This window comes from Malaclemys terrapin, chromosome 8 (assembly GCF_027887155.1).
Source record: "Malaclemys terrapin pileata isolate rMalTer1 chromosome 8, rMalTer1.hap1, whole genome shotgun sequence".
Classification (NCBI taxonomy): Eukaryota; Metazoa; Chordata; order Testudines; family Emydidae; genus Malaclemys; species Malaclemys terrapin.
The window spans coordinates 28,321,245-28,349,010 of NC_071512.1; the positions used below are offsets into that span (position 1 = coordinate 28,321,245).

Genomic DNA, 27,766 nt, shown 5'->3' on the forward strand with positions numbered 1-27,766 from the left:
GATAATGATCCAGCAGGATAATCTGTGTCTACAGGATATAGAGTGAAAATATCATGTTAGGTCATGCAGGATATGTATTTACTGGCTTAGGCTCCCATTTGTAATGAGCTTTGCATGTGACAATGCTCTACATGGGCTCAGTGATCTGCCTGCACAGAGCTCATTGCATGATGGTGGGAGTACAGTCCTAACTGAAACTGATGTATCCCATAGAAACTGTATTCGATGTATCCCATATAGGCTGTATTCTTTTGAATCAAGAGTGTAGCAATAGAATTCTTTATTACGCAAATACAATTTAAACTGTCAGATGGTACTCCCATTGCATGCTGCACAAATGTGTTAAAATTTGCTATTATGTCTAATCAGGAGAATCTGCGGCAGTCATAATCGTATAGAATATTTGCAATGGAAATCTAAACCTCTCTGATTTGTAGCCTTACACTCATTATTGGCAATGTGTTCAGATATATTTTTTTAAATCCCTTTAATGTGAAAGTTTCTGAATTAAGTTCCTAATATAGTTATAAAAAAGTCCAACAGCTGTGAGAAATTATGATACAAGCATATCAATCCATGTGCAAACAGATTTATACAGCAAGCTCCAGTACTCTTGCTAACCCTCTGCTGCAATAATTGAACACAGTCTGATGGATTTGTTAGTAATTTCCATATGATTTTTCCCCTTAATTATTATTTGCAGTTACCCATTTTTACAATGATTAGTAACGGCCTTAAAGTATCAATGGCGGGAATAGCATTTGGGAGTGTTTAATGGACACATTATTCTAAGCATTTGCTCATATCCTAATTAAGCTAAATGATAAAGGTAAAAGAGAATAGGATATGTAATAAACACCAGCTTGCAAAAGTTAATCTAATGCCAAAAAAGTAGAGTTTCGTAGCCTTGTATTTTCTGTTTGCTAAATTGGCCATCCTGTAAGTGCATTAGAAATTTGGATTGTGGGGGAGAATGAGTGTAGGATACTTTCCCTCGGTTATACCTGTTGTACTGGTCCATGGATGGTCATAGATCCTGAACTCTGGAGAATTCTCTCCTAGTTCACCTGTAGGCACAAATCCCAAATGAGTGAAAAAGGAAGGAGGTGGCCTTGGCCTCAGCCCTCATTGCACACTGATTAGCATTACTAGTGGGGTGCATAGGGAAGGAGAGCACAGTGTGTAATCCTAAAGGATGGTCTGTGGCCCTCTCCACTTGTTCCCCCCAAAAAACCTTTCTGAAGCACATCCCTGTCGGAGCTCCCCTTGAGATGGTGGCAGCTGTGGACCACTCCCCGTGCACCACTTTGTATCATTTAAACGCTCTGCTCTGTACATTGAGGCATCTAAGGCAGTGGTTCCCAAACTGTTCCGCTGCTTGTGCAGGTAAAGTCCCTGGCGGGCCGGGCCGGTTTGTTTACCTGCCGCGTCCGCAGGTTTGGCCGATCGTGGCTCCCAGTGGCCGCAGTTCGCTGCTCCAGGTCAATGGGAGCTGCTGGATGCGGCGCGGGCTGAGGGACGTACTGGCTGCCGCGTCCAGCAGCTCGCATTGGCCCGGAGCAGCGAATCTTGTCCACTGGGAGCCGCAATCGGCCGAACCTGCAGACGCGGCAGGTAAACAAACCGGCCCAGCCCACCAGGGGCTTTCCCTGCACAAGCGGCGGAACAAGTTTGGGAACCACTGATCTAAGGGTATGTCTACACTGGCAAGTTTCTGCACAAGTTATACCACTTTTATTAAGGCGCTGGAATTAAACTGCTGTTGCGTATCCACACTGTTCTCCTTTTGATAATGGAGCGCATCCACATTAGCAGTGCTTGCAACGGCAAAGAGAGCAGTGCACTGTGCTAGCTATCCCACTGTGCAACTGGCTGCAGGATGCTTTGGGAAGAGTTTGCAATGCCTCATGGGGCAGGCACAGCATCACATGATGCTGGTTTCCTACTTCATTGCCAGCTGCTTTTCAACTGCACGGGGTGGGCAGAGTGTGTGACAGGGTGTGTGTGTGTGTGTGTGTGGAGGAGAGGAGGAAAGACTGCATTTTGGGGGACAGAGAGTGTGTCAGCATGCTGTCTTGTAAGTTCAGACAGCGGCAGGAAACAACCAGTCCTGAGGCAGGATGAGGGGGAAACCCGACATCAGCCCCCACCTCCCTCCCCAGATCTCTGCACAGCAATCTCTCTCTCTCACTCACTCAGTCTCTCTCTCTCTCTCTCTCACACACACACACACACACACACACACACACACACACACGTCTGCCTCTGCGTTCAACAGCAGGAGCATTCCACATTAATGGTTTGCTTTGTGCCCCGGAACAGATGCATGGCTGTCAAAAACGGAGCTTTGAAAGGGGAGGGGTGCATGCCTTCAGGGCAGCAGACAAGTTGAAAACAGTGAGCACAGCAGCCACTTGAGGGATTATGGGACACTTCTGGAGGCCAATTGATTGCTTTCCTGCATTGTAATGTGTTTACACTGCCAATATAGCGCTGGATACTCTGCGCTGTAAGCCTTATGACTCTCATCAAGGTGGTCTTTTTGCAACGCTGCGACTGAGGAGTTTCTATGCACTATGTGGCTTGGCAGTGTGCACACCTCAAGAGTTACACCTCAGAAAACTGCTTTACTGCACAGAAACTTGCCTGTGTAGACAAGGCCTAAATATCTGCCTTTACTCAAGCACTCTGACTTCAAATCAAAGATAGGGAGAGCACAATGGCCTGCTGTGAATCACGGGATGGTTGGTTTATCCACTGGGGTTACTAGCAAGGAGCCTGAAAGGGTTTCCATAACAGTGTTTGTCAGGACATGGCTAATTGTGAAAAGGTGATCTTTCAGTTACCATGTTCCTCCTTTCAGCTCTTTAGTAAGGCATCTGGGAATTTGTCAGAAAACTGCAGAAGAGAAAAGAGCACTTTGCTATCTTAGGGTTACCATACGTCCGGATTTTCCCGGACATGTCCGGCTTTTGGGGGTTCAAATCCCCGTCCGGGGGGAAATCCCCAAAAGCCGGGCATGTCCGGGAAAATCGGGAGGGAGGGATGGAGGGCTCGGGCGGGGCCTCTTTGGCCGGGCCGGTGCGGGGCCGGGCCGGGGTCGCGGGGCCGGGGGCATGGTGCCGGGCCAGGCGCGGAGCCGGGCGGGGAGCCGGGGGCGCGGGGCCGGGCCGGGAGCCGGGCGGTGCGCCGGGCCGCGGGCCGGGGTAGCGGGGGGGTGCGCGGGGCCGCGAGCCGGGCCGGGGTAGCGGGGGGGGTGCGCCGGGCCGCGGGGCCGGGCGGGGAGCCGGTCCGGGGTAGCGGGGGGGTGCGCGGGGCCGCGAGCCGGTCCGGGGTAGCGGGGGGGTGCGCCGGGCCGCGGGGCCGGGCGGGGAGCCGGTCCAGGGTAGCGGGGGGGTGCGCCGGGCCGCGGGGCCGGGCGGGGAGCCGGTCCAGGGTAGCGGGGGGGTGCGCCGGGCCGCGGGGCCGGGCGGGGAGCCGGTCCAGGGTAGCGGGGGGGTGCGCCGGGCCGCGGGGCCGGGCGGGGAGCCGGTCCAGGGTAGCGGGGGGGTGCGCCTGGCCGCGGGGCCGGGCGGGGAGCTGGTCCGGGGTAGCGGGGGGTGCGCCAGGCTGCGGGGCCGGGCGGGGAGCCGGTCCGGGGTAGCGGGGGGGTGCGCCGGGCCGCGGGGCTGGGCGGGGAGCCGGGGGTGCGCGGGGCCGCGGGCCGGTCCGGGGTCGCGGGGCCGGGCCGCCGGGGGGTGCGCTGGGCCGCGGGGCCGGGAGCCAGTCCGGGATAGCGGGGGGGGTGCGCTGGGCCGCCGGGGGCCGGCAGTGCTGGGCGGGCTGGGGGTGGTCGGCCGGGGCTGGCACCCCAGGGCCCGAGCCGACCCAGGCTGGCGCTGCCGGGGGGCCAACCTGGGCCGCGCCTGCTCCCCCCACACCCGCCCTTACCAGCTTCAGGCTTCCCGCGAATTTAATATTCGCGGGAAGCAGGGGAGGGGGCGGAGACTTTGGGGAGGGGGCGGAGTTGGGGAGGGGGCGTGGGCGGGGCTGGGGGCGGGGCCGAGGCCCCATGGAGTGTCCTCCATTTGGAGGCACAAAATATGGTAACCCTAGCTATCTTAAAAATAGGCTTGCTGTCTGGTTATTTTTGGTGTCAATAATCATACAACAGAAATGCTTAACTTCTGAAAAAGGAAGCAGTTGGGTGGGATAGTAGCAGCACTTTTGCCATAATGTTTTGGTAACTTCATCTCAGATGATAAAAGCTTAGTTATTGATGATGGTACAGAAATGACCAAGAAAATGTATAGACATTCATAAATCATTTAAGAATGAAGCAGTTTAGCTCACTGTGCAACAGGAATGTTACTTGTCAAGCCTACTGAATTTTATAATCACCATGTCATTCCTCAGAGCTCGGTTGTTGTCCGTCATTGGGAAGGGAGAAGAACAGGACTGTCTGCCAGGGAGAAGCTGTATAGGATGAAAATTGGCTAAGAGGATATAAATGTAATTAGGGAACCACATTTTCATGACTAGTGAAATTAGCACCCGTTTATACATGTTATACACTTGAACCCTTGTTGACATCCTGAGGATGGGAAAATGTATCTGCTAATCAAAACATGTAATTATATCCTATGAAGCTGAAGTAACACACTGAATCCTTGCACATCGTGGTGTTAATGAACAGGGAAACTCATTTACCCAGTCACCTCAAATTGTCCTTTCATGCTTTATCCCAGCTCTCCAAAGGAAGAGAGATCAGGGGGATGCTGAAGTGGTTAAACATTTAATCTACAGAGAGACAGACATTGGATGGACTGTCAGTATTGACATCACTTAAAAAAAGAAGATGCTGTCCTTGGAGGAGGAAATCCTGAATGTAGAATAGACAAAGTAAGACAGGCTAAGTATCATCTCATTGGAGAAGTGAGATTGCTGGTGGACCCGTCATCACATGTAGGCAATTGACAGCTTTTAATATCCCAGAGGTAGGAGCTATAGTCTATTAGCTATCCTTGAAGCTATGTCTGCAGGGTTGTTAGGTTTTTTTTTTTAAAGTAAGAGTGCCTGATTTAAAAAAAAAAATAGAAATGTAAATGGATTGGACATACAGAGGTTTTGTTCAATAAGGGGGAATTATAGCTGAGTAATATGTTTAATAATACTTTGCAAGCTCAATGATGTGATAAAGGACTAATCTTGCTAGCATGCTTTGATTTTGCACATTGTATTCTAAAATATTGAACCAACCTGGTGGGTGTCCGTCCTTGCAGTAGAGAGAAGAGTAACCATAATGCAGAAGAACACTTGATTCAGTCTGCAAGTAGCAAAACAAATAATTGTTTATCCATTAAATGGAGTGGCTACAGAAGCAGTTTTCACAGAATCACATGGGGGGAGATGGGGCAAAAGGTTGTGTTGCACACAAAAGGTTGTGTACAACACAATTAAAGTGTTTGTGTGGTGGGGGTGAGTAGGCTGGAGCAGACATTAACTCACTTGATGTTAGTATGGCATTAAAACCCTCCCAATTATCAGTCCTCTTTTTTTCAATTTCATGTCATCTCTAGGATCAGGCTGGTGATAGTGATCCAGGTACTAAAGCAAACAAATGAACACCTCTGCTGTAGGACAGGTTAAATACAGCTTCAGAGTCGAGCTTTGCCATCACCATATCTCATATAATAGCTAACACTGAATTCTCTTTTTAAGTTGTCCCCTGGTCGTCTTTTTCTTTTTAAATTAATCAAATAAACCACAATATTGAGGATATGACACCCCTGCTTGACCCTCTTTCCTCTCCTGTTCACCTTCTAGCTGCAATATTTGGTGCAATTGAGGAGGATTATTATTTTTTTGGTCAAGATAATTAAAATTAAAAAAGAGAAAAATAGTGTACATAATATATTTATTAATTGAGGTCCTCTGAAGAACGTGGTACTATAAAAATGCATTAAGTAAAGTAATGCAGTTAAATTAACATTTTTAGTATTAAGATGACTCTTAGAATGCTGAAAATGAGCAGAAGATTCATTACTTTTAATATTTGAAGGTAAATTAATTCAGTATCTCATAGTTCTGTTGATTTCATTTTCCTTCATATTCTAATTTCATGTCAGTGAGATTGCAGTAATATTTACATATTGTCTTTGTGGCTTGCAATATAGTTACTGTCTTAAATTTCCCACCTGGATCCATTTAATCTCATAATAGTTTTTTAGATGTAGACTTGTGGAACATCATAAATGTTCAGTGGGAAAAGTACCACTGTGGGCTTTGGAAATTACATTAAAAACATCCTGTATATGTTTTAAATAAAAATGAGGCTGTGTAAAGAATATTAACTAAACAAATTAAACTGGTATGGTAATAGGCAATTTACATTGAATCCCTACATTTGTCAGTGTAGATGCACTGGTGCATGAATTTTCTGCTTGTTCTTCTTAGCACATTTTTATTTATAAATAACAGTAAGTGCTCTCTTGTGCATAGACAAAATTCTGCTTTCTGTGGTATGGTTCTGAATTCTAGGGTCAGGCTACAAATCATCATAAAATAGATCATCAGAAAATGAACCACTTGGCACAACTGTTGTGTTCCAAGACTGGTTCTCTCAAATTGTGCTATACCCTAACTCTCCACTACATGAATTATAGTGGTGGAGTAGAGAATGTTTATGAATCCTGTTTACAGTCAAGGCTTTAAAATTGGGGTATGATCCATATAACTTAGCAAGTGCTCCCTGGATCTGCTTGTGGCCCTATGCACACTCTTTCTTTGACTACTTAAGCATGTATAGCCTGACACTGAGACTGTGCAGAGATCATGTAAGCATTCCTGACTAGCGAAAATGCATGTGTAAATTAACACACTGTTTTGCTGAAAAGTGCCAGAATGTGGCTCTTTGACTGTAGAATTTCCAGAATCATAAGAGATAATGAAATCATACATCAATTGCTACCCTGGGTTGAATTGGAAAGACCAGATTCAGGTTTTGAGTCCTTTGAGTTCAGTAAGACATACATTTAGCATTTACCTTTCTTTCTTTCTTTCTTTCTTTCTTTCTTTCTTTCTTTCTTTCTTTCTTTCTTTCTTTCTTTCTTTCTTTTATTTTATTTTTTCTAATTATTATTTTGCCTCTTGAGAGCCTCTGTACCGCAAGGATGTCTTTTGCTATGGGTGTCAGGGATTAAAATAAAATAGAAAAATGAATCTTTTAATAACTCTCTTATACAGTCTGCAGATGCTGTCCAGTAAATAACAGTTTCACAGGGTTTTATCAGTGTCATCATGCACAAAGGTCATAAAGTTAAACTTTGATATCTTTATATTTTTGAAAAGGTTACTGCAGCAGATGCATTTTTCCTTCTTGCACCATCCAGAGTAATAGGTTTCACCTTGTAGCTATGCCTTTCTCTGAAAGGTATGTATTATTCTCCTTAGGTATTATTTCCCGATGATATCTATGTACTGGGTCATTATCGAGAGGCTAGCTTGTTTCTAAAAGATATGATTAAATGTGTGGCGATTTTTAAAAAAAGTTTCAAGGGCTGGTTGTGGAGAAACTAGAACAAACTGGGGGATTCTAAAAGAGCTGAGACAAAAAAGCCTTATAATTATGAAAGGCTAGTTAAAAATGTATGTGCTATGGCTAACTGTTCACCACTGACTAGGTATGAATTATATCAAAATGTGTTACCTTTTAAAGACTTAGCTGCTGCATAAGGGACAATTTATGACCCAAACTTGCATATAGATCCCCTATTGACTACTCTGGGATCAGACGGCATAATTAAGTCATGATGATTTTACAGTAGGGTAAGTAGGGTAAATAAAAATGTAAGGAATAAGTATGTGATATAATTAAACTGCCTTAAACTTAGGGTGTATTATATTATTTGTGTTCTAATAAGGCCATTGTTTTCTTGTTTTAAATTCTACTGAAGCTCATTTAAACACACCCCTCTGCAAACACACTTCACATTCCATGTCTCCCAACCATGTCTTTGGCAAAGAGAGAGAGAAGTGTATGTAAGTTCATGAATCCAATGAAAAGCAAGGAGATATATAGAGTTGAAGGCAAACCTGTTTCCCTGTTGTGGCCCACTATACTGCTGGCATTGCAGCACGTGTACAATGTAAAATCAGCTCCTTTTCAAAGATGTTTGCAATAATTGAATGAGAGTCACTACATGTTTATGGTTAGTATCTACATTACCCAATGGTGGTAATAATAAATAACAGTAGAAAGCCGTTGTCCAGAGAAGCATGGCATACAGATTTTGGAAGATTTAAAATCAAATGGAAAAAAATTAAATCCATATGGAAACAAACATTGATTCAGCTATGCTTCTTTGCTGCAATAGTGATTAATGTATGATACACAAATCTAACCATTTGATTGTATCAGAAAACCCATAAATCCAGGAGGATGTACAAAATCACCAACACTACTTCACCTCTGCTCCAAAATCATTACTGCTACCTCTTTTGTAGCTCCCTGCCTGCCCCCTCCCTCCTTTACCCTCAGCAGAACTTGGAATCTACAGCAGTTATTTGAAAGTCTGTTTGATGTCAGTCTCTAGTGGCTAGCTGTGCGCGACTGTTCACTCACTGAAGTCAGATGGATGACTGTCCGGAAAAGAGCGGGGGTGATACACATCACAGGCTTTGATCTCTCCTGACTCCCTGTGGAATTCTTCCACCTTTTCATGTTGGGGATCAGTTAATTATTAGATGAAATTGGTTTGGGGAACAGAAATCATTTTGAAGACTCAGTTCTCATGCTGATGCTATATGTTCTTTGATCTGTGGAACTACAGATTTAGAAGACAGCAATACATACCATATCCTGTAAGTGGGTGATCCTTACTTGCAGAAGTGAATTAGAATAGTTGCAGGCTCCCCTTCGTAAGAATAGCCCTACTTTTAACTTACTTGCAAAAAATCTGCTCCCTCTCTAGACCATAAGAGTGCTATTATTGCAAGTGCCATTGTTTGTAGATAATAGCCTTGTAGAATTTATTAACTGTAAAAATCTTACATACTACAACACAGACTCAGTATTAATGTCTCCCTTTTAACATGTCCATCTACCTTGGTTTCCAATTTCACTAAACTCCTTGTTGGCATTTCTCATGTTACACTGATTATTCTTGGTTCTCCAAAATCATTTTTAATGAAGATGGAATAAATTTCCATCTTTCCTCCCAGTGTTAAAGATACATATAACCCCTAGTAATAATAATCATTGGTTTAACTTTCTGGCTCTGTTTGAATCATAATCTTCTAAGAAAGGGTTCAGGTATTGGATCTGATAATGCTGTTCCCGTAATTTATTTATTTTTCTTTAAACAGAGTGTCTACCACCTGGCTGATGCATGTGTAGTTTATAACATTTAACAAACACAAAGAATTCATAAGAGGTCATGTATGCCTTTTAAATTTATCTTGTGACATATTTTAATTTTAACTGGAGAGCTAGTGGATTCAAATAATATTATATAATAATATTTTATATGTTTAGAATGCTGAGCTCCAGAGACCACACAAAAAGAAAGTAGAGAGTGAGGTTGTCCACAGAAGTATGAGTATTCTGAACATATTTCATTCTGCTTCATGCTTTGTGAAAAAAAATACATTGATATACATAACAAAAAAAAAAAAAAAGATTAGGAACAAGGAAAAGAGTGATCCTGCCAAGCTAATAAAATAGAGCTAAACATCACACGAATTAGAAATAAACAACTAGTTCTTTTCTGTTCAGTATATAGGCCCTTCTAATGCTAAGGAAAATGTATCTTGTCATTTGCTTGTACTTTCTTTTCAGTGCTTGTATTTCAATATCTTTCATGGATATTAAATAACTCAATATCTAGGTCTTTGTAGCGAAGTAACTTGGTAGCACAGATGTTAGTTTTACTCTAGTATTCCCAATGGTAAAGTTGCCTCCAATTTGGCATGTATTATTAATAAAAGGTGCTAAATAAATAAATGATAGAAGCAATTAAAGTAATGAAAATAAATGCTAAACAACAGAACTGGCTTAAGTATCTTAACTTCATTAGCTATGAGTCTTAAACCAATGCTAAGTAGGTGTTCTACTTGTTTTGCTAGTCAGTGCAATTGGAATCTCAGTAGTTTGATTCAATTCCTCAGTTGCTTGTATGACCAAGTGTTGGTTCCTATTGATAATAGTCAGCACCATAGTAACCCTCCAGCATTCTGAGCCACCATAACATTTATTTATAATTTTCAAACTTCAGAGTACAAGGCACATGCAAGGCACTTGGAGCATAGTCTGCATCATCTGTGGGGAGGGATAGCTCAGTGGTTTGAGCATTGGCCTGCTGCTAAACGCAGGGTTGTGAGTTCAATCCTTGAGGGGGCCACTTAGGGAGCTGTGGCAAAATCAGTACTTGGTCCTGCTAGTGAAGGCAGGGGGCTGGACTCCATGACCTTTCAAGGTCCGTTCTAGGAGATAGGATATCTCCATTAATTTATTTTTTATTTTTATCTTCCCAGTGTGAGATTCTTAACACACAACTCAGCCTTTTAATGAAGAACTCCAAATTATTTGGTGTGAAGAATACTGTTGTTTAAAACTTTTTAAAGCATATTTACAATTGTACCTATTGTAATCCTGTCCTACTCTAATCAGTACACTGGTATAGCTGGAGTAGTCATATTTTGAAATTTAGGGCCACACCTTAAGGATATGCATATGCTGCAGTTGAAGGTGTTGTTGCAGCTCAAGAAGGCATACCTATGCCATCTTTAATCTAATTAGTATGGCTAAAAAATAGTAGTGAAGATGTGACAGCAGTCACTTCAATGGGAGCTGTACAAATCGGCCTGGGCCCTGTGTACATGCTTGTGTTGCTAGCCCATACTGAAGTTTGTGCCACCATTTCTTCACTCCTTTTTTTAGTTATGCTAGCTAGACTAAAGCTTGAGCTGCAGTCACACCTTTATTTGTAGTGTAGATATACCCTAAAAGGCATGGCACAGAACTTGCAGCCCGAAAGTGTGTGTGTGTGGAGGGGGGTTATAATGGCTTTGTTACCTTTGCATTCTCTCAATTCTGGGATGCTCTGGGGCCCAAGGGGCCTCCAGAATAATTTAAACAGGCCTGGGACAGTCAGTCCCCACCTGCTTATGGGCCCACAAAATTTATACAGTGTTACATGCTGTGGTTACACTCCTGGCCCGCCTCTCACACCCCTAAAAGGCCTTGCATAGAGGTCCTCCTAAAACAGCTTGAGGCTTGTCTTCCTCAGTTCCTGTGTCTGGAAAATTTTCCCCTGGCCAGATCCAGGGATTTTAGAGTTCCTTTAAGCTATTCTAGCCCTTTTTATTTGGCATAAACAGGATGGAGCAGTGGTGAGAATCTCACCCTATGTGGTTAGAAGTGGTATGATGCTAGCCTGGTTTTCAAAGATTCTGAGCACACCCATCTCCCATTAATTTCAGTGGGAGCTGAGATTGATCATGTCAAAATGTTTCACCCATTCTTTATGTATTAATGAATGGGATTTTCAAAGCACTCAGCACTGTGCTAACTCTGCTCTTTTTAAATCAACAGGAGCTGAGTTAAGTCACTGCTGAATACTTTTGAAATTCCCACCCATGCCATACAATGGACCATGTGTAGGTCCACATGAAAAAGATCTTTTTTTCTTTTTTTTTTTTTGGCGAACTGGAATATCTGGAGATTGGCTATGCATACCATTGCCTCACTTCCTCATGCACATGGCATTATTCATGATGTGAGCACCATAATCAGAAGGCGTATCACCTCTCTGTGAACATGGTCCAGAATTTGGCAGATGCATGCAGATTCTTTCAGGGAATGTAGTTAGAATTGGTCCAGTGAAGTCAATAGGACCTGAGTTGGTCAATGCTATGTTCTTTCGAAAATCCCAACCTATTGATTTTTGTTATTGGCTTACTGTGGTTCTGACTGCCCCCAGTTTTTCCCCTATGATATTTCACATGATATTATTTGTGAAAGCTGTGCAGAAAATGATCCTTGCCACAGATTTTTTTTTCTGCTGCTGGGATTGGGATGGAAACTTTTTATCATGCACAGATGGATGTGCACCTCCTCTCCCTTTTTGTAGTATACACATGTACATATTCAGAGCCAGAACTTGGTCTTGAATGTTTATATTGTGAGGGATTTGGTGATTCTGTGCAATAGCCCTGTCTTCTGGCATGGACTTGGAATGCTTTTTATCCTTCCACTAGAGGCTATTTCAGGATAAGTTGACAGCCTGCACTGTATCTTTTTATTCAATCACTTCTATACACTGAGTGCCAGTAGTATTTTCACAATAGCACTTATGATAAGGGAAAAGTAAACATGAATGGGCTGCTGAGAATTTATTGATACTTCTGGTTGTGTTGATCAAGAGCCCTGGCAGCACAGTGGCTCTGCCTGGCCTGTGTAGTGTCCTTCCACATCCTTTCTGAGCTAGCCAGAACATTTCTTCTCCTCGGGGATAAAATGAGAGTCGGTGACTTAAGGATGAAATAAACAGGAGCTAAGATGGCTTGTCAGTGTTGAGCCTTGTCCTGACAGCTGCCTCAGCAGAATGCATTTAATAAATTGTGATTGACAAAATACTTGAAAGCTACAGCTTGAAGTTGAAATCAAGGTGTATGGGGAAGTGGATAGGATAACATTAGAATAGCCTTATAGTACAGAGAGCTGTCATGAATCACATAACTGCTTTTAAATTGGAAAAACTTTTAACAGTGGGAAAACCTGGATGGTCGTGGTACAATGGTCATTAAGGCCATTCCTATAATTGAGCCTCCATCTCAGGGACTTTGTGCAATATTTTGTTACTTGATCAGATTTAATGTAGCAATTAATTCAGTGTTAAGGAGAGAATCTAAAATCCAGATCTTAATATCAATGAACTTTGTGGAAGTCCAGATCCAAACTCTGAAGTTTTGTGATCATTTCTAATATTAATATAATCCTTATCAATGTATCTCATTGTAATAGATTAGTTCTTATCAACAGCATAAATCTGAGTCATTTTAAGTATAGAATTAAAATTACACGAGAGAAACAGAAAAGGAAAACATTATAATTATATAAACCCCAGGGTCAGAATATTACTACGTTATCTGAGATGCAAAACTTTCTCACTTCATCTTTCTCCTCTCTCTATAGCATCCATCCCTCTCTCAGACATCAGATAATCTGGTCATAAGCATCACTTAAACTTCAACTGCTAAATTATAATCTTATAATAAGTTCTTAGGCTATTTGACTTTGCACTTTACCCACTCATCAACTTCTACTGGGCTGTGTCAAATTAGGAAAGAGATGGTGGCTCAGATATGCAACTGGGAGAAGGGTCACTGCCACTTGCATGGGGGAATAGGTATGAGTGAGGTGGTAGGTTTGTTAAATAGCTAGTTTGAAGGAGGCCTGTTCTTGTTGCTGATGGGAGTGTGGGTGATGAGGGGTGGCGGTAGCAGGCAGGCTATATTGAATAACTAGGAGAGGGGTTTGATAAGTTAGTAAGTTTTAAACCTCAGCCATGTTTTCCCACTTTTTAATCATAATTTAAATGTAGTGGCCTGAATTTTCATAAGTGACTAGACTTTTATGTTCTCAACCTGAGACACCTTAAAGGGGCCTAATTTCAGAAGGTGGATGCTCAGAAGTTTCTGAAAACAATACATCTTTTAAAGTGTCTCTACTTTGGTAGCCAAAAATAGAGGTTCTCAAAGTTAATTTTGTAAATTTAGGCCAGCATCTTTTCCTTAATTGCTTAGAGAAGCTATATTTACTATAGCACAAGCATGTGGGAATACACTACAATATTTTTATATAAATCCTGAGGTGATTTTCAGAGTGTTTCTGTTCAAATTTGGTTGCAAAAATAACTCCCACAGAATGTTGCTATAGTGTTTCCAACTGTAGAGTGCTGTGACAGTAAGCAGATAGCAAATAGTCTGTTATGCTTTATAGATTGCAATCATCATACTCCAGTACCAGTTGATGCATCTGTTGGTGTTCATTCTATTTCACATTTGCATTTAAATTCCTATGGAACAAAGATAAGATAAAGAGGAAAACAAATGATGCTTATTTGTTGTTCTATTGAACTCCAACTATAACTTTGAGAGGGAAAACCTCAGGGGGAAAAATCCTATGTATTCTTTACAAAACATCATATGCCCATTCAGTCATTAACAGTCTTCAAAATCCCTGAGGCTTTAGTGAAGACATAAATCAGCAAGGAATAACCCAAAATACATTGAAACACAAGAAAAAAAACATGCACAATATGATTGTAATTTGTGTCAATATTTTTAGTTCACATAGAATACATTATAGTACTGTTCTCCACCATACATACGTTACTGATACATGTAGAAATATTGTCTGCATTTATTTACTTTTAAAATATTGCTCCTTTTCCATCTGTTGTAGTTCTAATGTGTTTTCTCTGTCACAGTGCACAGCATGAACTTGTAATACATTTAGGTATATCTGTCTTACATCCAAGGTAATTCTTCTGGCTGTTATGAACTACCTGGTTTGTGGGAAGCCTGGGAACAGTCCTTCGGGTTAGATCCAATCCACCAACAGATGGATGTGTATACTGTGTAAAATGGTGTGTGTGTGTGTATGTGTGTGTACACAAGTGCAGCAGCTACCCTAAAAAACTAAAATGCCTACATATTGGTGGATGCACACATTATATAGAAGAGCTGGAATGGGCCATTGTTGTGAACATGTCCATCCCTATCGTTGCTTAGGGTTACCATATTTCAAAAATAAAAAAGAGGACACTCCACGGGCCGTAGCCCCGCACCTTTCCCACCCCTGGCCCCGCCCCTTTCCCACGCCCGGCCCTGCCCCAACTCCACCCTTTCCCCGCCCCTTCCCCAAAGTCCCCGCCCTAACTCCCCCTCCTCCCTCCCAACCACGCGAAAAGGGCTGCCCAAGTGCTACCGGCTTTACGGTTTGCCGGGCAGCCTCCAGACCCTGTGCCCCCGGCCAGCACTTCCCCAGCGCAGCTGGAACCCGGGAGGGGAAGCGCCCAGCCAGTGGCGCAGGGTCTGGAGGCTGCCCGGCAAACCATGAAGCCGGTAGCACTCGGCCTTCGGGCAGCCCCTATGCCTCCGGACCCTGCGCCCCCGGCCGGGCACGTCTCCTCCCCGGCTCCAGCTGCTCTGCTCCTCCCCGGACTCAGACTTCAGCTCTGTTTAAGAGCCAAGCTGCCTGAGCCAGCGCTACCGGCTTCAGGCAGCCCCCTTGACTCCAGACCCCAGTCGCCGGCCGGGCACTTCTCCTCCCCGGCTCCAGCTGCTCTGCTCCAGCGGCGCAGGGTCCGGAGGCACGGGGAGTGCCTGAAGCCGGTAGCGCTGGCTCGGGCAGCTTGGCTCTTAAACAGAGCCAAAGTCTGAGTCCGGGGAGGAGCAGAGCAGCTGGAGCCGGGGAGGAGAAGTGCCCGGCTGGCGGCTGGGGTCCGAAGGCACGGGGGCTGCCCGAAGGCGGTAGCGCTGGCTCGGGCAGCTTGACTCTTAAACAGAGCCAAAGTCTGAGTCCGGGGAGGAGCAGAGCAGCCGCGGGAGAGGAAGTGCCCGGACGGTATTTTTCCCGGACATGTTCGGCTTTTTGGCAATTCCCCCCGGACGTGGGTTTGATTGCCGAAAAGCCGGACATGTCCGGGAAAACCCGGACGTATGGTAACCCTATCGTTGCTCATCCTTTTGCTCCCAGCCCTTGCTTCAGAGATGTATTGACCCATAATTAAGGCTGCAAATTGGTCACGGAAGTCATGGATTCTGTGACTTTCTGTGACTTCTGCAGCGGCTGGTGCTGGCTCAGCCCCCAGCACCAGCGAGTTCCCAGGCCACCTCCCCCAGCAACCGCATTGCCCCCGGATCCCTCCCCCCACTCCCCGAGCACCTGAGGCCCCCTGCCCAAGTTTTAGTTAGGGATATAGAGTAAAAATCATGGACAGGTCACAGACCGTGAATTTTAATTTACTGCCCATGACCTTCCATGGTTTTTACTAAAAATACCCGTGACTAAAACGTAGCCTTACCCATAATTACTAATAGCTCTTATTAATGAGGAAGGGCATTCTTCTTGGAAGACATGGGTCAGTTATGGGTACATGTTGTATAAGTGCTGCAGGTGGAGAGACAGAAAGCATGATTCTCATTAAAGTCAGTGAGATTTAATTAGTACTGCTAAGAGGAAGGATGGTGTAGTGATTAAGGTGCTAACCAAGGACTTGGGAGACCTGGGTTCAAGTCCAGACTTCCTGTGTGATGTCAGGAAAGTTATTTAACCTCTTCTTGTCTCAGTTCCTCATCTGTAAAATATGGATAATAGCACAGCGGGAGCGTTGTGAGAATAAATAAATTAAATGTGACATGCTCAAATATGATGACGATGAGGGTCATATAAGTACCTAGATTGGGTTGGGCAAACTATGGCCTGCAGGCCGGATCTGGCCCGTGAGCCGCTTTAAGCCAGACCGCAAGCCGAACCACACCCCACTCCGGCCGGGGCGCTGGGTCAGGGGCCGCATCACATGGCCCCCGGAAACCATGGCATGGCCCCGCTCTAGCTCCTATGCATTCCCATGGGAGCTGCAGGGGCAGTGCCTGCGGATGGGGCAGCGTGCCTCTGCATAGGAGCCAGAGAAGGGACATACTAATGCTTTCGGGAGCCGCTTGAGGTAAACGCTGCTCAGAGCCTGCACCCCCGAGCTTCTCCAAACTTCTCTTTGCCGCAGCCCGGATCCCCCTCCTGCTCTCCAAACCACTTGATCAATGGGCACCCCGAACCAGAACCTGCACCCCTTCCCACACCCCAACTCCAATTTTGTGAGCATTCATGGCCCACCATACAATTTCTATTCCCCAATGTGGCCCTCGGGCCAAAAGGTTTGCCCACCCCCAACCTAGATAGAGGGCAGGATTTAGCTCTTAAATTTTACCAAACCTAAATAAAGATGCATATATTGTGTTCTCTTTTATAGTATTACATTTTCACTATAATTTAAAACAGCCACCGATTAAAGAGAGAATTAACTTCTTAGGATCTGATTCTTCCACCTTTCATTGCTTGGGCATTGGTTTTTCATGACTGTGAATGGTGTATCTTTTTTTAAATCCAAGATTGCATGTTTTATCAACTCTATGAGTCACAGACTAGAAGCTGTAATCTAAATTCCCATCCATAGATCATAGTTGAGATGGGAAGAGTGATGGCTGAGTGGGTGGATAAGTAACAGCAGGTGTAGGGTGGGGAGAGATAATGACAATATCACAAATCTCACAAATTTTCAAAAAATCATGTTTTAATTAAAATATACCATGAGTCATCTGTGACTTTTCCCAAAACTTTTTGAGACAGACCCAGCAACTTATTCATTGCTTAATAACTTACCTAAACAATTTAAAAAATGAACATTAATTTTTGACTGAGGACAGTATCTCATGCTCAGAATTAGAAAGTAGATACTGAATCATCTTGATACAAGCTAACATTTTGATAGCAGTCTTGGGGGGGGGCAAGGGTTAATGTAATTGTTGTTAATAAAGCCTCATTCTGAAAATCACAAAATCCTAAAAAGGGGGCAGAATGGATACTTCCTCAGCAGATGACAGTAATATCACTGGATGATATATTATTTATGGGAAATATGAGCCTGTCAAACAACAAGATTTCTATTAGAGAGAACTAGACAAAAGCTTTATCCAGTAATTTTGAAAGTTGAGTGCCAATAAAAGACTCAACATCTGCCCCTTTGCATTGTTTGTGATACCTCAGTACCGAGTGTTACCATCAGTATATCAACAATTACCATTTCAATTGCAAGTATAGGGGGAAAACAGTCTCCTCTCACATACCACTGAGTGGCAACATTTAATGGCTATCACGGCACTTGAAGAAGTGAATGTTGAGTTTCATATGGCACCTACTATACATATCAAATGCTTCCCTATCCCAGCACTGATAATAGAAGTGTCTGTGGATAGTTCATCACACAAGCCTGTATCTCTGGAACACGTAAGTCCACTTTTTGTGCAACTAAGATTGCAACTTCCCAGCAAGCAGACAGTAAATGTAGGCTTTCAGGCTCTCTGCAGGTCACTCTCATTTATTTTATTTTGTCCCTTGTTTGAGAGAACAGCCTCTCCGTTTTGCCATGAATGCCTCAACATCTATGTTGGAACTGTCACAATGCTCCATTTTTGCTGACATTATCTCTTAAATTAAAATGAATACAATCTGATCAAGAATTGCTAACATCACTTTATTCCTATACTCGCAAAGGAAAAAGCAGAATGGTATTTGGCAGATAATTTCCGCTTCAGTGCCTGCTGATGCGTCCTGCTTGAAATGTTTGGTAGTTCCAGTGGGATAAAGCTGGATCTATTTGTAGAAAATGGACAGTCCTCATCATTTCAGATGGAAAATGTGTGTTTATTTTAAAGGAATCTTTCCTCGTGTGCACTGAAGTGCATTACTTTGTACTTGTGAGTCTGCGTGACTGTGAGGGTCAGAAGAGGTTTAATACACAAAAGCACTAGTCTGCTCTAGTGCCAGGTCAGTACACTTGCTTGCTTCCTCTGAGGCCTGTATGTTTGAGCCTGCACTACATTAAGCTAAAACTGAAGTGACTATGTGCTCTTAGTTTAGTAAAGAGTGTACAATGAGGATATTGTAATCTACATATAAGTTGGCACAGTTTTTTTGGTTTTTGTTTCGCTTAGATTTCAGGACTGTGATAAAAGGTACTGGGGAGGTACTGACTGAAGTCAGCCTACACCTGAAGGTGACTTGGGAGGCTTTGCAAGATCCAGTGGTGCCAAGAGTTATTAGCACACACTAGTCATATTTTCTTCTTGCAAGAACCTAACATCTTTGGTATTTTGGTAACATCTTGGCTGACTCATCCCTATTCTGAACTCTCCAGATGTAGAGGTGTAGAATATTAACACATACCCCAAAAACGAGGACAAATGTAGATTCCTCTTGACCATCTCAGTCTAGCTTGTGTAGCAGCATTTTTAACATATTAATTTAAATGTTGATAATGGTCATGGATAAGTTCCATGAATGACATCAGTAATCACATACAGTATTTATTATATACTGTCCACTTCTAAATTTTGAGTTTGTAGATCTCCTGGGCATCTTTCTAATGCTTTTGGCAAGCTCTGTTAATGTCAATTCATCCTCTGCAGTTGGAGAGGGGACATTTTTGCATAGATTTTTTTTTGCAACTGGTTTAGACAAAGCAGTACAAAACTCCATATCATTTCTGCAGTCTGTGCTTCACTGACTTAAATCCTCCCCATTACCCTAATAATTAAGATATTATTCTTTGCAGGTATTAGGGTGTGTCTTGGAGCACTACTTGATGTAAAAGCACTAGTCTGGTTACTATTTTAAATAGCATTTGTACAGATAGTGGGCTAGCCATACAGAAGGATTTAGGATCAAGAATTGTGTAGCAGGAATATTAAAGAAAGTGCAAGTACCCTAAACCTAGCTATAGCTCCTACTTCAAACTCCAGCTTCTCTTATTAAATCTAAGTATAATTCCATTGCTTGTAACAGAGCTGTTATTTTATTTTTTTAAGGCTGAAATTATGAAGTCTTAATACTGAACCAGTGCCCATAGCAGCAAATGGCTTGCTTACCCACAATTGTGGAAATAGCTGCGGGAGAGGGTCTGAGAAAGAGGAAGACTCTTTCCATTGTTGAGGTTTCCATTGTTGAGTTTCCTCCAAATTCTTCTGGTGGTGGAGGGTTAAGGTCATCTCCCTTTCCTCTCTAGGAAGTGTGAATACATCTGGCCCCAAACCCTACAGATAGTGAGGAGTGATTCTCTAGAGGCACAGTGTATCTGCATAGCCTAATTCCATTAGAACCATGCTACCAGGACTTTCCCAACCAGCAGCTGCCCCAGGATCCTTATTAATGTGTGTGTCACATTCCAGGGTGCACGAAAAGGCATATTTTGTACAAAGATTATTACAGTAGTGTGTGGGGTGTAAATTCAGGGGTTTTCTCGGTGACAGGTCTCAAGTGGGGGATGGTAGCCATGTAAGTGTCTCACTCCTCCTTTCACACACGAATGGCAAGATCTGTTCTTGAAGAGTCCCTTCTTGTGAGGATCTAGGAACATGATCAGTCCCAAAGTTTTTCCTTTGATGTGGCCAACATCTGTTCTGTATGGGGAGATATTTATGGATATAGCAAGGCTATTCCCTCAGTGTACATCTTCATGACAGAGTTAACTTGGCTCTTATTCAGGTGTTGCCACTAACTCCCCTCCCTTCCACACACAAAACCCTCTTAATCAAGTTTATGGGTGATTTCAACCTGGACTAGTTGGCCTAGCTGGGGAAGTAGGTTAGTTTTAGCCTGGGCACCACTTTCATTTAGGATGATAACCCACCCACATTGCAGTGAAGATGCAGGGTATATCACTCAAGTGCTGGTAGTTCTCCAGTGCCTTTCCACAATTCCTTCTGTGTGCCCAAAAGGAAGCCAGGTTCTCCCACAATTCCCTGGGGAAGAATCAGAGAGAGTTTAAGCTTACCGTAGCACTAAGAACCATGGGATGTGCCCCCTGAAAGTCCTAGTGACACACACACGGGAGTGTAGCACTAATAAGGACAAAGCAACTTGACATGGCTTTGCAGAGTGGCTGTTTACTGCAGAGCTAGGCTAATCTGGGTATTCAGACCCAGGTACTGCTCGCCTGTGTTACCTCTCTAGTGAAGACTGACCTTCAGAGACATGCAGGTATTTATATGGATAATGCCTGTTAACACTAATCTGAATTATGCATGTGCCTGCACTCTTAAATGTGAGAATAGAGCCTAATATTTTTACCAGTCCTTGGGAAATGGAGAAAGAAAATCTCTCCTTTTGTTTCTTTTTCTAACAGTTACATAGTGTTTTCACATGCTGCTCATTACTTTGTTCTGTACAACCATTGCAAGCAATACACTTGGAAAATCTGGCACAACAAGATTAATGTTGATAATATTTACCAACAGTTTAGGACAGTATGAAAAATCATCTAAAATTATTTCCATATCCCATTTTGATGCAGTGGTGGATCAGAAGCCTTCATTTGTAATTTCTCTAAAATGTGCCTTTTATGAATGGGAAAGAGTAAAAAGTGGCACATCTGTAATTGATTTTAATGAGCTGCCAAAGTTACTTGAACTAACACCAGTGTCTTGTTTCCCATGGTATTTTCATAATTTCATTAATATTTTGGAAAGCATCTTCAAATGTTGAATTGCGGATTTATTTATTTATTTAAGAAAAAATGTGGGTTGTGTGAAAAGAAAAGAAGAGGATACAATTCTGAGATCTCTTTTAGAAAATAATGCTATTTGTGACTTACTAGAATACAGTACATAAATATGAAGAAGCAAGCTTTTTTTAGTTTAATTGGCTTGGTGAATGTAGTTCAGAGAAGTGAATAACTACAACTCTGGCTCCAAGGACAAGAAAAGATCAAACAACACATCATAAAGAAAATGTAAAATAGAACACAATAGAATAAAACAACAGAATAGGTAATTCTATCACTTAAAGAAAATAGCAGAAAAGAACAATTGCACAGGCCTTTTATGGTGTAAAATCAGAATAGATCAAGTGGCATGTTTTATTAAAAAAGCAGAACGGCTCATTTTTTGATGTTTTTGTGGTTGTTTTTCATTTCTACCTGTCACCATCAGATTTTCCTCTAATTCTTCATAGTCCTCAGTTGCATATAGCGAGCATGAGTTCTCTGGTTGAAAGTACAAAACATTTAATTTGTATTTAATATTTTTGATCCAAAATATTACGGCAGGATAAGACAATAAAATGACAATATATGAAAATAACATAGAGATGGGCTGGAAGGAGAAATGCAGATCCAAACTGCCCTCTGATTTTTAGAAGTTTTGATCCAGAATCTGAATATTGTGGTTTGGGCCCCTCTCTGCAAAAACATAAGTGATCAATGATAAAAGCCAACCAAATCAAACACTGATGAAAATTAAATATTGGCTAAGGGGAGGAAAAGGGAGAATATAAAGATTAAAGAGTAGGGAACCAAAGTCCTTAGTGATACAAACTAAAGGATGTTGAAAAGAAAGGTTATGATTCCAGCTTATTCTGAGCAGATAAGTTAAGAAGAAAAGAAGTTCCAAGTCAGAAGCAGCCAGGGTGATGAAGGGGAAGATAGTGATCCACAGCAATGAATGAAAAGGACAAGAACAGGCATGAGACCTTTGGAGCTAGCCACAAGCATAGCATTAGTTAGGACTGTCTTGGAAAAGGCAGTAGCAGTGAGGTCAGGCCATCACAAGGAGGAAGCATTAAGGAACGCGCTTCCTTCCCACCTTCCATGCAGACTCCGTCACATTCTGCAATTGGTTGTGGCATGAGTTGGAACCACGTTGTTGAGAGCATCTCTCTCTCTCTCTCTCTCTCTGACCTGCAGTGCAATTCAGCAGTGCCTCCAGAAGCTGCTGGCCACCTTGCAAGCAAGGGGGAAGGGAGGTATAAAGGGGAGGAGAAAAGCTATTGTAGCTTGCTTTCCTACTGGGCAGCGAGATCCCAGGCAGGCTGTAAGATGGATGTATCATTGACTCCACCTGGGCCCAATTAGAGAAGGGGATGCCTAGCACAGATGTTCCCCTCCTCACCAGTCAGCAAAAGAGTAGTCTCAATGGTGGCTGAGAATGGGAGGATCTGGTCAGACTCCCACCACAACCTTGGGGAAAAAACCTACAGATGAACTGTAATTGGGGTAGGGAAGGAATGAGATCAATATTCTGGAGATGGTGGGGTGAGGAGCAGTGGCATAGAAGCAATTTGTTCTGTATGCGGGAGCATGGAGAGGCTAGACTGGAGCTAGGATAATTGTTTGGAAACAGGAGACTAAAAGGAAATTTTAGGAAACAAAAAGCCAAGTTGTTTTGTATTAATTATTTAAGCAAAGAGTTGGTAGATAAATATTATGGAAATTCAGGTTTGCAAGCATGGATTGTGTTAATAGGTGGGTTGGAGGAGAGGGGGCTGAGGAAACCTGGTTGGGAGTTATATTATAATTATTTAAATATAGTTATATTTAGTGCTTGTTGGCAGAAAATTCCTTTGGGGATACAATATAATACAATACAACCTCTAGCTCCAGCAAACCTATTGTAGGAACAGGTAGTGTTGTCGAAGTGAATCTTCAGGGGAGATTGGAATGAGGACAGGGGTGGCTTGGCAAACTGGTACTAAGAAGGTGGCGGGTGTGTTGACATGGTGTCTAAGATCTGTGAATAACAGGAAGGTATACAAGGAAGCATAGCAAGTTCACATGTAGTGTACTTTTCCTAGACATGGGTGAGGCCTGTGGGATAGGGACTAAAATTAAGCATAATGACTTATGGGTTTACTTACAAAATATTTTTTTCTTTTTAGAAGACCAGTGATTGTAGGTCATAGTCTACTCTATCCTTCCTGATAATTGCAAAATCCATTACTGTCCCTTTGAGATGTTTTTTATAAAACACTGCATTAAATCTGAATAAAAGCTTAATAAGTAGATTAGTTAGAACAATAGTCCTCACGAGGATGTTTGATTCTGAGCGTAGCTGCTAGAGATAACCCTAAATGCAATTAGGTTTAACTCCCTGTGAGTGTCAAAGGAAGGTAATACCCACAGAGACTTCCCAACAAATGACATTATTTTTAAAAAGTGTCTCAACATTTAAATTATTCTTTCCTCTGGGCATCAGTAACAAAACCTTTGTTAAGAATTGTTGGAGAAACAGAGCCTTGGATAACGCACAGTGGAAAATTATTTTTGAAAAATTTGTTTTAGATGTTTCACATCAAAAAGATGGATGGCTCCGCTTCCGTGGGGGAACAGTTTGTTGTCCTCATCTGTAGTCTTTGTAATTGTAAGGATCAAAACTCCCAAGGTGGCCAGAGATAAGGACAAAGACAAAATAGTGATTTCACTAAACATATACAAGTTTATAAAGGCCAATGTGATCCAATGTTGATGATTTTTTCTCCGCTTGTATCTGAAATAAAAACAAAAGCTTTTATTAAACAAAAAATCCCAGATATTAAACTTCATAAATCCAGTTCCTATTCTAGCATATAATGTAGCAGACACTGTTAGATTACAAACCACTAAAATTGTTTAATTTTATTATCTATACTGTAGTGTCTGCATCAGAACTATTGCATTGTAATGAGGATTTTGTCATTGATATTCAAAACAAATACACCTCTACCCCGATATAACGTGACCCAATATAACACGAATTTGGATATAACGTGGTAAAGCAGTGCTCGGGGGGGGCGGGGCTGCGCACTGCGGCGGATCAAAGCAAGTTCGATATAACGCGGTTTCACCTATAACGCGGTAAGATTTTTTGGCTCCCGAGGACAGCGTTATATCGGGGTAGAGGTGTAGTCCCAATTACAGCAACAAAAAACCCCACCTTCCCAAACACTTCTAAAATAACCCATTACGTATGTTTGCAGGGTTGTTGTAACTGTGTTTGTTGGTGTGGTCTAAATGCTTTATTGGCACAAGAGGCATAACTCACATATTGCTCGGCTGCTTGTGGGTAGTATGGCCATCCCAAATCCATGCCAATAAAACCTTTATGCCGCAGTACACCATCATGTATATTCTCTCTCTCTGTGGGACATAAATATGATCTTTATCTGTGTAGACTAAATGGACATCCCACTTCTTCCACATATTCATGCCTAAATTGCGTACACATGTGCATGTGTTTTGCAGGTGCCTATACCTTCACGCACACATTTGAACCTTTGTGAGTTTACAATGGTTAGAAATTTTAAAGTGTGCATGCAAACATTTGCACGGTAAAATATATTAGTGAGCACAGATGGCAGCTGAGAAGGGAGTCGGACGAAAACATGGTCCTAAAAGCATATAAAACTGGGCACTCTTTTGCATGTTCAGTAATTTTACCCGGCCTATAAAAGGGATGTATTGCCTTGTAGTTTGTTTACCATCTAGAACAGTGATGGGCAACCTGCGGGCCACACACAGCCCGTCAGGGTAATCTGCTGGTGGGCTGCCAGACAATTTGTTTAGATTTGCACAGCTTCCGACAGCTCCTCGTGGCCGCAGTTCGCCATTCCTGGCCTATGGAAGCTGCGGGAAGCGGCCACTTCTGTATTTATGTATTTATATTCATGTCTCTGTCTTGATAACAGGGTTACAGATGCTATATAACACCAGGTGTATTCACTAAACAAACCTAATTCAGATCTTTTTTTCCCCTTACATTTTAATACTGCATCTTTTGGGTAATCATTGGTACCACTGAAAAGAACAAATGTGCTATGAATTATGGCTGCTTACCTGTTCTGTGACTGCTAAAAATCAGCTACCAGGATTAATATTCAATAAGAACTCCGCTTTCTAGATTTCTAAATGTCTCCTTAGCTTGACTACATTTTTGTGGTATTATTCATAGCTTTTTACTTGCAATGGAGTGCCCTTGAAAAATCTACAATATTTTTCTCCCTGCTTCAAAATCAAAAGTCAGTCTCATCAAAGATAAAGCTGAACTGATTAGTCCTGGGCCAGAGTATCTGAAAATGACTTGTTTTGCATCATTTTCACTAGGAGTTCAATTTTTACAGCACATCATACTCAACTGCATGTATGTGGTGCAACAAGGGCACTTAGTGGCCAGTTTACTAATCACACATGCCTGTCTTTTTTGCTATGTGTAATTTCTAAGGATATGTCATGTTCTTTGGAACATTTTTCCACCCCAAAGTCATTACTCTAAGCCTTGAGAGGTTTTATTCTTTCAATCAAGTAGCAGATGTTTCAGTTTAGAAATGCATACCAAGTAAAACAGATCTCTCCTAGTCTTCCTAGAGGTATAACAAATTTCTTTTAATGCCTTCAATACAAGTGAAATAATACTTTTTTCAGTATAATGGCTTTATTCAGTTATCAAACTGAATCACTGTTTGTTTGTTTGTTTGTTTGGGATTTTTTTTTTTTTTTGCATACCATAAGTGACAATGAGAAACAAAACGGACATGTTTTCCGTACTGATCCTGAAACTAGTGGGTGCAGGATTGGGACATTAATGAACCATGGCCATAAATTAGTAGGAGCAAGTATCTACAAGATGTTGAATATCTACTGGGAGAGGACCAAATAACCTCACGGTGAAACCCATGCAAATTGTGGGCACTTAGACTTTCCAAAAAACAGACCCGATATGAATTACCAGGCTTCTGGCCTCTTCTGAACTTTTAGGTAACTACTTGAAAATTGAGTTTTACTTTACTTTATTTTTGTTGATTAATCACCTACCAAAACTTAGTAATAGTAGTAGTAGTTGCAGTTATTAAATCCTCTGACAGATTCTTCAAGGATCTCGACATTTCTTGGGAAAATAGAAGTATAATTGTTTTTAAAATGTATACCTTTTTTAATTCAATTTAGATTTGAAATAGTTAAACACATTCAAATGAAAAGTTTTTGATTAGTTTCATTCTAACTGATCCACGATTCAGAGCTGAACATTTCCTTTTCTCCTGCCTCCCCCCCCCTTTAATAGAGATTCTTTTTCTGAAAATGATTATTTTAGCATAGAAATTTTTGGAGAGGCTTTAGCAACCAATTCCTCAGACCATTCAGCTAAAATATGTTGTTAGAAATTGATAAACTGTGATATTTGAAACACTTTGGATTTTTTTATTCCAAATCACTGGACTGTGTCTGGTTCAAATTCAGCAGAATGAGCCTCATTATGTTGATTCTGAATTTAAATCTATGTATGTATCTCAAGTAAATGTAAAAAAAACAAACCTATCTAAACAGTGGAGAGTGTCTCTTGAGATGCATTAGAAAAGGGATCATGAGTAAAAAGTTGAAATTGTGTTTTAAATAGATATAACATGTAACTTACATTATGGTGTACACTATGGTAAAATTATTTTTCTCAGGATATTATAGATATTACAAATCTCACTGACTTCTGGGGAGACTGTGCGCATGTATCCAGAGGCAGACTATGTTCCAATGTGTATTCACTTAAGTCTCAATAACATTTAGGGCCCCATTTGGAGACATGTTAACCTCTGCCTACTCCCACTGATGACAATGGGAGTCGAAGGTATTCAGTACTTGCAGGAATAGGTTCTTACCAGGGGTTACAAATGTTATGCATACCTAAGCCTCTTTACATGTCATTGATCATGTTGTATAAAATTTATAAACCCTCATGTAATTTCTATATGAATAGCATTCTGTTAATTTTTTTTAAAAAAGTGTATATTTACTGATGGTTTGAGGAGCTAATCATTCTGTGATCTTATCCAGCTGTGTTACATCAACAGTGTATGGGGGAATATTAGGGAGAACAAAGAGTTGTCTCTAAAATTTATTTATTTTATTTTATTTAGATTTTCACACACACCTTTCTGAGACATTGAAAGACAGACAGACAGGCTGGCAGCAGCTGGCTGAGACAAAGAACTCTCTAATACGTAAGGTTTTTGTCTTGCTTAACCCGTATTCCCTATAAACGTAGAGTCTGGCTAGTTTGCTTCTGCAGTGATTAGCCTAGCTGTGTTTATATTATGCTTATCAAATATTTTATTTGTGGGATTTTTCTGTGTTTTTTACTGTGTAGTAAATAAACCTGGCTTTTATTTGGATAACTACAGTCTATTAACTGATTCTTAAGCTGGGGT

At 42.0% G+C, this 27,766-nt stretch overlaps 1 protein-coding gene across 3 annotated transcripts in view; it reads left to right on the forward strand.

Annotated features, from left to right (window-relative positions):
• The window catches only part of TENM2 (teneurin transmembrane protein 2), a 1,031,222-nt gene that overhangs the window by 520,618 nt on the left and 482,838 nt on the right, over positions 1 to 27,766 (forward strand). For all 3 annotated transcript variants that reach the window (XM_054036715.1, XM_054036716.1, XM_054036717.1), the window contains one exon: positions 27,476 to 27,559. In XM_054036715.1, the coding sequence (XP_053892690.1) occupies positions 27,476 to 27,559 (84 nt within the window). The remainder of the gene's footprint in view (positions 1 to 27,475; positions 27,560 to 27,766) is intronic.